The following is a 13,056-nucleotide window of genomic DNA, read 5'->3' as shown; positions in this document are numbered from 1 at the left end:
ATGTGAATGTTTTCATGAGAATTGCATGGTAGAATCATTGACGTGTCGTGACGTGACGGGACGTGAACGTGACGTGTATGTTGTATGTGAATCGCACTTTATTCGGAACTAGTTTGTCGTTTCCGCAAAAATCGACCCAGTGTTTCAGAGGGTATACGATAAAAGCTTAGGCGAACATTTTCTCTCGTATTAAGGCAGCCTTTCACTGAGTAACGCTTTTTAATGTCCACTTTCCCTGATATAATATTTCTCCGAACGAAATAAAAACAAACGAAGTCACAGTCATGTAAATGTTTACTCCTGCGATTTGAAAACATTCGATGAAAAGTGGAACGAAGAGTTGCCAGATGATTTTTAAAAAATATCTGTAAAAATATGTGAAAGTATGTTAAAAATTTGGAAATATCTGTAAAAGTTACGGATCTATAGAAATGTCTTTTAACGTTGATTTTCACAGATTCATTAATACTTTGTACATCGCGATGCACGTAAGATTGTTTTTTGTATATTATTGTATATTTTGTTTATGTGTATTTTGCATATATACAGCCATTCCTTGCCAAACCGATATAGTGGTTCTCAGATTTCGATGAAAAGTGGTAGTTTTGTTCTTTATCGCAAAACATTAGACCCGTAGTTGTTAATTTTTCGTTAGGGTGACCATTTCCATTATAGTGTGGTCCGAAAAATCTTTTTTTTTCCACTTTTTCCCAAAACTCTTTTTTTCCACTTTTTCAAAAACTTTAGAACCACTGAACCGATTTAGGTTATCGACATATTTAATTGAAGCCAATTATCTAGCTCTTTATTAAAAAATATTGAACTTGCAAAAATGGATCTTATTTTAGAATTATCGATTGTAGTTGTTTTTTTTTATTGTTTTCATGGCTTTGGACTAGATGGTGCTATATTTTTATATTTTTCTAGAAAGCTGAGGTTGTTTTACATGACATATCTCGATTTCAGAGATACTATTTTTTTCATTTTTGATTTTTCAAAGTTAACCGGTGGTCCGAAAAATCATTTTTTTCCATTGAGAACCACTTTATCGGTTTGGCATGGAATGGTTGTATATATACTAGCTGACCCGGCGAACTTCATCCCAAGTACTAGCATTGGCAAAACAAAATACATGCTAATTTCTTCAGCAAACTCCAGTATTGACGTAAATTTCGATATAGATGGTGAGACATTAGAACGCGTGAATGAAATCAAATACCTAGGAGTTATCATTGATGACAATTTAACATTCAAGTTTCACATTAATAATGTCATCAAGAAGATTGCCAACAAGTACGGCGTTTTGTGTCGTTTGAAAAAACACAAAAGTAAAACACAAAAGTACTGTTCACAAAAGTGAACAGTAAAATTAAATTGTATAAATCATTGATCTCACCGCACATAGACTTTTGCTCGTCGATCCTATTCCTTGCAAACAATACACAATTAACGAGATTGCAGCGTTTACAAAATAAAATTATGCGTTTGATTTTAAGATGTAGTAGATACACTTCCTCTAATTTGATGTTGGACGCGCTACAGTGGCTATCTGTGAAGCAAAGAATTTACTATTTGACAATGGTGTTCATCTTTAAAATTTTAAACGGTATGCTGCCTCGATATTTGTGTGATCGAATTGAAAGAGGAAGTGATGTTCATAGATACAATACTAGAAACGCGGATGATGCAAGAACACCTAACTTTATATTCAGTAGGTCGCAGAACTCGTTGCTATACAAAGGAAAACATTTTTTCAATTCGATGCCCAGGGAAATAAAACGAGCGGCAACAATGGCAGAGTTTAAGCGAATGTGTATTTCCCACGTTAAATCTGTTTTGTAAACAGGGTTTCGAAATTTTTTTGTAAATTAATTTATTTATGTTTACTAATTATTGAAATTTTAAAAAAAATTACAGGTATCTCTACCATCCCTTCTTCGGGTTTTCCGCTTACGAACAGATTTGGTCTCCATTTCTATTTATATAGATAGATATAGGCTAACAGTACGAGGTTGAAGGGATGCTTAAGGACTAAAATGAAACGGTCTCCGTTATCGCTTGGATGTAGTCAATCTTAATATTACTCAAAGATGTTCAGTTAGGGCTTTGAGAATTAACTCATTGCCGTTTGCTCAAAAGATACCCCTCTAGGAGTCTGTTTTGAGTAAATTAGCGACGCACATGTTGCCATCCGCACGTTTGCTAAAAAATGATTCACTTGGTGCCGGCAACGCTCATTCGGTTTACTTGGTTTGTCGCCGGCCGTTCTTGACATTATCGGAAAATTACAATCTCTTCGATAGTTCTCATAGGCTCTCGACTCTGTTCCCTCACTGTCATGAAATTTCGAATTATAATATAGTAAATGTATAGTATTGTAGTAAATGAATGCAATTTTTCATTTATCGTGAAGAATCGTATCGTCTCTTTTATGTGCAATGATGTCAGGACAAAAGTAATTATGTAATGTAATGTCTAATGGTATATAACACAACATATGTCACAATAACGATTTTGAGTAATATGCGTTTGAAAACATGTGCACCCGTGGCCGAGTGGTTAGCGTCCCACACTATCATGCCGGGTGTTCGGGTTCGATTCCCGTTCTGGTTGGGGGATTTTTCGTCAAAGAAAATTCTTCCGGCTTGCTCTGTGGTCACGCGTATTCTAGAGCTTGCCACTTTAGAGTACATTCAAGGCGTGTTATTCGGCATAGAAATCTCAACCAAGTATTAATGAACGACGCTAGTTAATGAATACGTTGAGACGGCAAAAGTTCCACAGGGAACGTTAACGCCATTCAAGAAGAAGAAGCGTTTGAAAACTCTTAATGAATCGTTATATTTTTCGTAGAGTGATCCCCCTATATAGAAATCAAAGACATAGTCCTATGTCGAAAGTATTTTACAGATATGTCTGTAAATTTACAAACATATATGTGAATCTGGCATCTCTGGTGGTCTGAGAATTTATTGCAAGAAATCGCTTGAAAACATACATGAATTTGCTTGAAAATGAAGTGGATTGAGTCCGCACCACTTAGATTCCCACTAACATTTTTCCTTCCATGATAATCGCAAGGGGACCACGTTATAGAGGCGTTCCTTTCCTTCCCCCGGTGACTGTAAGGACGTGACCGGCGTCGTTGACTACTTAAAGCTCAAATCACCGAAACTTGCATAATGAGAATAATTTGCTACTTCCAAGTGCCATTCAGTGTGTTCTCTGTGCAATTTCGCAATTAATAAGTGTGTAATTCATGTTGTGCTCATTTTTCTTCACAGCATTAACTCTGCACCGCTGAACTCACCTTCTGCGATATCCTGCGCGTTGATAACAACCCCTAGCAGTACCAGCGCCAGCTGGTAGATGTGTTTACGACGTATCATTGCTTCACCGTAGTTCACTTTCCAGTGTCGATCACTTCCTCTTCCGCAAACAGTCTGTGAGTTGCCCCAAATATCCGATCGAAGAAATAACACCACACAAAGTAAAGTTGTCTGTTCGAGCAATTAACTTTCGTCACTCGTCACCTGTTACCACACAAAATTCAACGTTTCTCGTTTTTTTTTTATAGCTGTTCACAGCATGCAAATTTCACATTTCATTTTCCAAGGGTCACACTCTAGGTAGCAGTACTTCCTCACTCACAAAATTTTCATTTTCTTCCGAGAAACGAAAACTGTTTCCTTCCTTCCGCACAGTGGATTATTCTACTATTTTCCGCTTTATTAAAAATTCAAACACGATTTTCTCTTTCACCACAATGCGCAGCGCGCGCTTTGGGCTGTTTTGTCACTTTCCAACGATCAAACAGTTTTTCTCCCCAACTGGAACTCCATTATGAGTCAGTCTGCGCAAAAAAAAACCTTAATCCAATTTGGCGTGGCCACTCTCACTTGTCACTCGCGTTGGCTGGCGTCGACTCTGCATGCCAATAGTATCCGGTTTGGGTCGCGAAGAAGTGCTGTATCCCTGCGTTTCTTTCGGACAGGGTGTATGTGCGCCTGCGCGTTTGAGGAGCCTTCCGAAGGGTTGGTTCCCCCTGTCTGTCCGTTAGGTTTTCCTTTCTCTCGAGATCGTCGTTCGAGGCGAAATTGGCGTTTCTTCAACTTCACTCGACTCGACTCGACTCTTTTCGTGGGATAGCAAAAGCCGTCTTGCTCGAACCGCGGTCACTGCCGAACTGCAGCAAGAAAACCTCCAACGGACCACAAAACGGCACCACCACCGGAGGAGACCAAGCCAAACGCGTTGCTACCGTTTGCGGATACTTTGCGCACTCCTCGGGCTCTCTCTCTCTCTCTCTCGCTCGCTATGCTTCGTCTTCGTCTCCGAATATGCGCAGAGGAGAAAAGCAACTTTCTTTCCACCGTTTTCTGCATATGTTTTTTTTTTGTTTGTTTCTTTTCATTTCTTTCAACTCACGCCAAAGACCCAGAGACTTGCGCGCCGACGGCAAGCGAAACCCCCCTCGTATTTCGGACCATACGGCGTGGAATCGGCGAAGCGTATCGCGCACGCTGCCTTCGGCAAGCGCGAAGCTTTCCGTCGCGGCTATAGTCTTTTCCAGCCGAAGAGTCAAAAAGCTTTTCCTTCTCCCTTGTTTCGGCTCGGCTTCGGTCCGAAGTCCGAAGTCAAATCCTCCTTCGGTGCACGGATGGAATTGTGTCAAATTTTTGTATTTCTTAATTTGCGTTTTTCTTTTTGACTCATCATCGTACGCACACGCTTAAGTCGACGCTTAAGGGACACAAACATATGAGCTCATCGTCGGTCATCGGACGCACAGGTTTTTGCGGTGTCGCTTTGCGCGGGATTTGATACGGTGGTCTTTGCTTGATGGCATCTTTCCACCCCCTCCTCGTCGATCACTGTTGGGCTGCTGCGGCTCTGAATCTCCGAGTCGCACTGGAAATGCAATGTTGTTGGTCGTTTAGGGTGCGGCTTTTGGGGTTTCCCCTTTTTTGTTGCATATTATGAAAATTGCCATCCGGAGAAGATCTGGTACTTTGGGTTTACCTTGGATTGATGAAGGGAAGTTTACCTTATGGATATATTGGAAATAATGGACTCTGAAATGAAATCTGAAGCAAAAAAAAATGTGTGGGTTATATCTATGGTATAACCGCAAGGTTGACGTGGGACTACCTTAGCTTAGCAATCATTCGTTTGCATTGATTAAATTTTTGATGGAATGAAACAATTCCGGAATTCAGTTGAATTCAATATATTTGCATTGTGAGTAAAAAGATTGTATAATGCCATGTAAGGTCATCCATTCATCCATTGTGATAGATAATGTTCTTCGTTACAGGTAAATTTAACGACAGTCCTTTTACGTTTGGTATGATGCCTAGGACAACATATGTGACCGGAAGAATTATCAAACGATTAAACGATTTCCTTCTGAAGTTTGCATCACTCAAGTGTACGTACTTCTCGAACCGCGAATTTGATTGATTCGATGAACTTCAGGCACTCTGTTCCGGTTTTGACATATACGTCGAACGAATATTGAAACGTCGAACGTTGTTTAATCAATAGGCGTTATCGCAGCAAATGGATAACAACATTTTGCCTAATCATCAAATGGTATGCGTAGAAATTCAGTGAGCAGAAGATATGAAGGCATATCCTTCAATGCAATAATTAATAACCGAGCCAAAGCGTTGTGTTCGTATCCGCTTTTGTAGTCCGTGCTAGGAAAACACTTTTCGGAGTGCAACAAAAATGCGGGTGCAGAAGTACTCTCGGCTTGCAAGAATCTAAAACTTCGGCTTCCATTTGTACAGAAGCAATGACATATTCTTCATCGGCTGTTGCATGGCATTTCATCAGTCTTGAAAGGAGGTCCGCGTGTCCAAATTCTTCAGTGCGCACGAACTGGATGTCGAAATCGTACAGCATCAGCGTAAGCGCCCAGCGTTGAAGTCGGTTAGCCGTGTATACCGGAATTTTTTGACGTAGGACTACGTCTTTCATTTCTATACCGGGGTGTAAAATTAAAGTTTCGAAAACGAAAGCGTTACGCCGGAGACCGAGATTTTGAGCGTTAATAGCTCCTAAACAACTGAACGAAATGGTATGATAAACACTTCATTCGAAAGATAAAATGTCTACGCGTTATATACTTGTTACTTTTTGATCCAAAAACTTGTTTCAATAGTCTTAAAATTGCTTTCAAAACAGGCTATTGAAATCACCAATCGGTATATAAGCGAGCGGCGCTTGGAAATCCACTCAGTTCAAATTGAACAGCGATTGGAGCATGTTGTCGCTGTTGCGGTGAAGCTCTTTATTTATCATGAAAGCGCGGATGAACGGTGTCACCAAGAGCCTGTTTGTGCACCCTAGGCCAGAAGGGAATCTATCAGGAGGAGAGTGATGCCACAAACGGTTCCCTGGGAAGACATCGCTACACACACATACACGCGCGGCTATTAACAGGTGGTTATCGAGTTGGCATTAACCACTGGTGGGCTTCCAGTATCGAGGAAAATGTGGAAATAACTAATCGTTACTGAAAATAATCTGCCAGTTCCTCTGGGAATTTTCAAAATATATTCATGTGAAAGAGTTTAATTGAATGTTTTCTATCCATGTAACACTGTGACCAAATACATTTGGTTTTGTGGTTTTTCAATCAATCGCAATTAACAGGATAGCTTCAGAAGATTATTCTTCCCCATCAGTAGGATATTTCCGTATCCAATATTGTATGCGCCCGCAATCGATTATTGCTCAGTCGCCGAAAGTTTCGAGCTCAGAGAGTTCATTCCCCTCTAGTTTGCCTTCCAAATTGCCATCGTAAACCACACCTTCTCTCGATTCAATCACACACAAAAAGCATACTTAAGCGATATTCTGGTGGTGAGACACATTCTTTTTTCGTGAGGACATCGACAAGACAACATCGTTGCCTAACGTGCTGGAGGAGGTGGACGGCGAAGGATCGACACATACACGCGCAGAACTCTTTCCGTTAGGATGCCATTCAGCATCGAGAAAGTTCCGGAAAGATCTAATCATTGCTGGAAAATAATCTGCCAGTTCCTTTGGGAATTTTCAAAATATATTCATGTGAAAGAGTTTAATTGAATGTTTTCTATCCATGTAACACTGTGACCAAATACATTTGGTTTTGTGGTTTTTCAATCAATCGCAATTAACAGGATAGCTTCTGAAGATTATTCTTCCCCATCAGTAGGATATTTCCGTATCCAATATTGGATGCATAAAACCTTGTGCCTCCAACGTAACGCTCTCGTTTTCGAAGTTCTCCAAATATTCATTCATTCAGAATGAATTCAGATTCAACTTCATACAAATGATCTCTAAATCAACGATAGTCCTACGTCACCCTTGCGGTTATACCATAGATATAACCCACTTCCTGTTTTTTTGCTTCCGAACACCTTGAGAAGTGGTTGGTGATCAGTCTGCAAGGTAAATTTCCGGCCGAACAACATTTTATGAAATCGTGTCACAGCAAAAATCAGCGCCAAAGCTTCTTTCTCGATCTGGCCGTAATTTTTCTCTGCAGGGGTCAGTGATCTTGAAATGTGCGAAATTGCCTTCACTGATCCATCCGGGAGGCGATGCATAATAACAGCGCCCAAGCCGTCTTTGGATGCATCATCTGCTACAATGATTTCCTTGTTCGGGTCGAAGTGCGTCAGCAACAAGTCGGAAGTGAGCAGCGTTTTGAACTTGTCGAATGACTTCTGGCAGCTTGCAGTCCATTCCCAATTGACGTTTTGTTTCAGCAAGTAGTCCATGGGTGCTCTCAGCTCCTTCATCTGCTTGACGAAACGCCCATAATAATTGATAGCTCCAAGATACGATCGAAGCTGTGATACGTTCATTGGAGCTGGCATCTGCGAAATTGCGGTAGTCTTCGCTGGATCAGGTCGTAAGCCGCCTTTGTCGATTATATGACCTAGAAACTTGATTTGCGATAGGCCAAATCGACATTTTTCGATCCTCAGATGAAAACCGTACGTCTTGATCCGTTCCAGAACTTCATGGAGGCTGCGATCGTGTTCTTCCTTTGTCCTACCGGCAATCATGATGTCATCCAGATACGGTTTCACTCCAGGAATACCAGCGACCATGCTATCGATAATCCTTTGGAACGCACCAGGAGCGGACTTGATTCCAGGCGGCAGACGGTTGTATTTGAACAGTCCACGGTGAGTGTTGATCGTTAGATACTTCTGAGATTCCTCCTCAACCTCGACTTGCAGGTACGCATCAGATAGATCGAGTTGGGAGAAATACCGGCAACCAGCCAGATCAGCAAAAACATAATCTGGATGCGGAAGCGGATGGGCATCTGAATCTAGTGCGTTGTTCAACCCTGTAGAATAGTCGCCGCAGATACGGACGGAAACGTTGTCTGACTTCCGGATCATGACTATCGAGGTTGCCCAGTCGGAAAACTTCACTGGTGAGATTATTCCCTTGTCTTGAAGACGTTGAAGTTCGGCATCAGACGTTGAAGTCAATCAAATCAATTCATCGAAATGATAAATGGAAACATAACCTTCCCAGGTGATTTTATCAGACCACTTCTCAAGTTTTTCTACATGCAATGTTGTCCAGGATGATCTTTCGCAAAGGACCGAACAAACAAGCAATAGCTGTAATTAAACTAGTCAGCTGAAAAATGGTCGAACAATAGCAATGAGAGCCTGATAAAACGATATGCCGAACTATACGTTGTATAAAAGATTGTTCAGACCAAAACTAAGCTTTTGTTCAACAACTCATGAAAAGAACTGATCATTGAACGTGATTGAAACGTGAAACGTAAATACATGTTTTCAAAATGTGAATGTCTGTGTCTATTTCAAGCGAGAATACAACAGAAGTATTAATTATATGTGCACTAGCCTCGTCTCTGTAGTGTCCAATGATGACAACAAACATACACAACTGGAAACGAACGAAAATTTTTGTGAACCGTTAAACAAATCGTTTCGAAATTTAAAGATTTTCATAATTCTCAGCACAGCAGCAATTCAGATTAAGGCCTACTGAAGTGGGCGCTCTGCTATAATATCCCACTTTTTGACGTAGAACTACGTCTTTCATTAAGGGTGCCAAATCAGAAAACAGGTCACGTTTTTATGAAATAAAGTTAACGTTAATAACTATTTTTGCCACGAACGGATTTTGGCAATTTACATACTAAACGAATCGGAAATTCCGTAAGATTTGTTTATTATGCTATACATTAGAATCCCCTGGTTTGTAAATGGTTAAAATTCATGAAAACTTTAAGTGTTTCCATTTTCCCATACATTTGTTCTGTCCATTTGTGTGCTTTCCCGAACAGACCTGTCAATAGCGAGCAGCTCATCGACGACCAACGGAGGGGAAATCGTAGGATCTAAAGTCTCCGTGAACAAGAGAAAAGTAGAAGAATGAAGGGGAATACTTGCCTAGAGTATAAACAGTGGATCTCGCTGAGGCAAGCTTTCATTCGGCATCGGACGGTTGAGCAATCCAGTTCACTTTGCTTTCGCTGCGCTTCGATCTAAGATTGGACCACACCAGTGGTAATCCAACTTGGATATCGTCGTTTGATTTTTCTGTTCGTTTTTCGCGTTATTCGTATCGTGTGTTTTTCTTTCCGCGTCATAAATTGGACGCTTCGTGTAGTGTGTAATGAGCAAGAAGAAGAGGAAGACAGGCTCGAGCCCTGCAAAAACGAACGCATTGCCAGTGGCAATAAAATTTCGAGGCAAGCGTCATCTAATGATGCACGCGATGTTGGTTTAGTGAAAAGCGCTCGCACTGAACCGAACCTTCGCGGATGTGACACTGAACCGAGCCTTCGTGAGTGTGACACCGCATCGAACAACAGCGAAGTAGGCGATTTTGGCGAGTCGGTCGAAAATGTAAACGCCGTTACGCTGGCAGTTACGCAATCAAGCTCCCCCCGCTGGTGGTGAAGGCGGTGACTCTTGACAAACTCATCAGCGAATTTGTCAAGGTTGTTATTAACAAAAAGAGTTTATTTTGCTTGTTCAGTCACCAAGAAAGTAAATGTTCTGGAATTTTGTATGTGATTAGGTTTCGCTTGCCAGTAGCAAAACTTCCTCCACTAAGGATGACAGCTGCGCTTCTCTCAAGCACGAGAAAGTTATGCAACTCTTTTCGAGGCCAGTAATATTAACAGAAGCGTTTCTTTTGAGAATAGCGCAAAATGCTAGAAGTGTTTATATTCCTAGTAGTTTCAAGCCACCAATGTAAACCAAGAAATAAATTGCGACATACGATCAGCTAGTGTATTGTTTTGCGAGGGCAAGAATGAATCATAAATCATTTATCGTCAACTGATTCTACAATGAAAAAACCATTTCAGAGATTATTCCCCTAAGCAGTTGTTTCTAAAGTTTCACAGCATTATAGAATAATATCCGAAGGTATAAACAAGCGACTTATATAAAATAACAGCGTAGTTCTACGTCAACAATGCGGTCGTATCTTGGACACAACCTCCTATAATTTTTTTTCGTAGCAAATTCGTAGCGGTTCCATACAAACAAAACAACATTGTATTACTTCAGCTTCTCCATATAATTTGTGCAGGCTAATAAACTGAAATATATCAAAAAGCACAATCTTTCTACATCAAGGTATATTTTTGTGAGACTGTCTATTCTTGTATTGGCTGAATCAAACATTTATTACACTAGCTGACCCGGCGAACCTCGTCCTGCCCAAAATTTTTGTTTTGATATGAATTCTTTAGAACAAATTTCTAAACTTGTGTGTGCTTCTGATCGTTATATAGTATAACGTACCTTAGGATTTGGGCGTAGAGGTACTGGTCCATGATTATATCCATCCAATACAGGAGGTCAACCCCGTACCAGGAGAAGTACCCTCACATCATAATGTTTCCTTCTCCATGCTTCAACGTGGTATACTGTGGCATGTAGGCGCAGCCGATGGGGTGATGGACCCAAGTTTTTCCATCCGAGCCGATGGGGTTTACCTTCCTCTCACCTGACCGCAGTTTATCAGTATATTTCGCCACAGCTTTTCCTTCTCCGAACCGATCCAACTGACGAGGTCTTTCGCGAACTTCAGCCGCGCCTTCAGATGCTTCGGCGTCAGCATTGGACTTTTTACCGCCTAGCCCTTGCTAGCCCACAAACCGCCGCTGAACTGTCCGGGAACTCACGGACAAGTTCAGTTCGTCCTGGATCTTTTTCGAGGCCTTTCTTGGAGGCTCGCTTCACGGCAGAGTCAACCTTCGTGGTCGTTTTCCTTGAGCGTCCAGTCGTTTCGGATTTTTTGTGGTCGTAGGGGGCAAAGGTATTGGATCGTCCCAAGTATCTATTTTCCGTTGACTGCAACTAGAATTCGTGAATTAAATCCTTACATACTTCTTGTTTATATGATACATATTTTCCAGGATCCGAAAAACACAAAATACCACCGAGAAACAATCAATTTTCTTCAAAAATCGGTCGAAACAACACTCGAAACCGTTTTTTTTTAAATTTTGATAGTCATCAGTGCGTCTTGCTAAAACAGGTTGCTTTGATTGTTTTGAACTTGCGGTTTGCCTAGTTGTCATACTAGTATAAGTGCTCGTCGCTTGGTTTCGCACTGGCATCAAGAATGACAGGTTTGAAGACATTTGACTTACTGTGAAGACATTTGAAGTTGTGAAGACATTATGAAGTATGTGAAGACATTTCAGTATGATAGTTTATGTGAATTTTTGGAGGATACTTTTCCCATAAAATTCTTACTATTGACCGAAAATATCGTCGAAAACAAAAGACAAAAGTAAGGCTTTTGTCTCATATCATTCGCTCGCATTTTTATTATCAGTGTCATCTGTTTAATTTTATCCTAAGTAATCAATTCAGACTTTTGTCTCGATGTCATTCACTCGCTGTTTTCACGACCACTTCACAAATAGAAGTGGTTCCGGTTACAAACCGTTTCAATATTTAATTTTATAGATATGGTTTGAGTTACAAATCAAAAAATCAGGATAAGTTCAGGATAATTTGTAATGGGTTTTCCATAAAATTCGTGCCGATTTTTGAGAAAACCAAACCATCGTTTTTATAGACAGATGTGCATTAATTCAATTATATGCGCACAGTTTTGTTCCACAATCTTCAAAAGCATTAAAAGCAGTCAAAACAATTTACATTCTCGTCGAAAACTGTTCAATATATTTTGAATGCTGTCCATAGAGTCGAAGTTTTTTCCCTTGGGAAAATTTGGCGGGGAACTAAACCTATAATAGTCTCTAAAGGTACAAAAAATGGATGGGTTATATTTATGATACAACCGCAAAGTTGACGTGGGACTAGCATAGCTTAGCAATCATTTGTTTGTATTGATTAAATTTTGATTGAATGAAACAATTTCCGGTTTCAATCGAATTCAACATATTTGCTTTGTGAGTAAAGAGATTGAATAAATGCCATGTAATTCATTTTGCCATGTCAATTCATGCATTGGGATAGATTATGTTCTCCGTTAAAAATAAAATTTAAGGAAAGTTCTGCTATGATGCATGTGAGGCCCTTAATCCAGACAGGAATCACCCGGCGCATCAGAGCACTTATTCATTGCGTAAGTCCACACGTCTTACCTCGAGGTCGGTCCGTAATCGAAAGAGGACTATGCAACGATGTTCCAGAGCTTCTCGCCACGTTGACGTGTTGCCAGTATCAATAATAAATGCACACCATTGCTTCCTAAATGAGCTACTCTTATTGAGGGGTATATTGAGCTCACTCACAATGCCTAGGACAAAATATGTGAACGGAAGAATTATCAAACGATTATTTTATTTTACATTTCCATCTCAAGTTTGCATCTCTCAAGTGTACGTACTTCTCGAGCCGCGAATTTGCTTGATTTGATGAACTTCAGGCGCTCAGTCCAAAAGTACCCCCGGCTTGCCTGAAGCAACAACTTCAACTTATACTTTTTATATTATAGAGCCTTTAAACTTGAAAGTTCATTCGCCTCTAATCTCTGCAAGATTTTCCCAGGTTCCTAAATTTA

The 13,056-nt window shown here is 40.5% G+C and overlaps 2 protein-coding genes across 5 annotated transcripts in view; both read right to left on the bottom strand.

Moving 5' to 3' along the window:
- LOC129763293 (uncharacterized) overlaps positions 1-4,450 on the bottom strand; it is a 162,955-nt gene extending 158,505 nt beyond the window's left edge. For 2 of the 4 annotated variants that reach the window (XM_055762196.1, XM_055762199.1), the window contains exon 1: positions 3,311-4,450. In XM_055762196.1, coding sequence (XP_055618171.1) covers positions 3,311-3,389 — 79 coding nt within the window. In that variant the 5' untranslated portion in view covers positions 3,390-4,450. The remainder of the gene's footprint in view (positions 1-3,310) is intronic. The other 2 variants (XM_055762197.1, XM_055762198.1) reach the window with 2 other exon arrangements.
- Positions 4,451-4,767: 317 nt separating this feature from the next.
- Positions 4,768-8,417, bottom strand: LOC129761696 (uncharacterized protein K02A2.6-like). Its single transcript, XM_055759430.1, has 2 exons — positions 7,491-8,417; positions 4,768-4,911 (listed from the first exon to the last, which is right to left on the bottom strand). The coding sequence occupies exons 1-2, from the start codon at positions 8,415-8,417 to the stop codon at positions 4,768-4,770; spliced, it is 1,071 nt and encodes a 356-aa protein (XP_055615405.1).
- Positions 8,418-13,056: the final 4,639 nt, after the last annotated feature.

Source organism: Toxorhynchites rutilus, chromosome 1 (genome assembly GCF_029784135.1).
Source record: "Toxorhynchites rutilus septentrionalis strain SRP chromosome 1, ASM2978413v1, whole genome shotgun sequence".
In the NCBI taxonomy this organism is placed as follows: Eukaryota; Metazoa; Arthropoda; class Insecta; order Diptera; family Culicidae; genus Toxorhynchites; species Toxorhynchites rutilus.
This window is presented reverse-complemented; position numbering and strand designations above follow the sequence as displayed.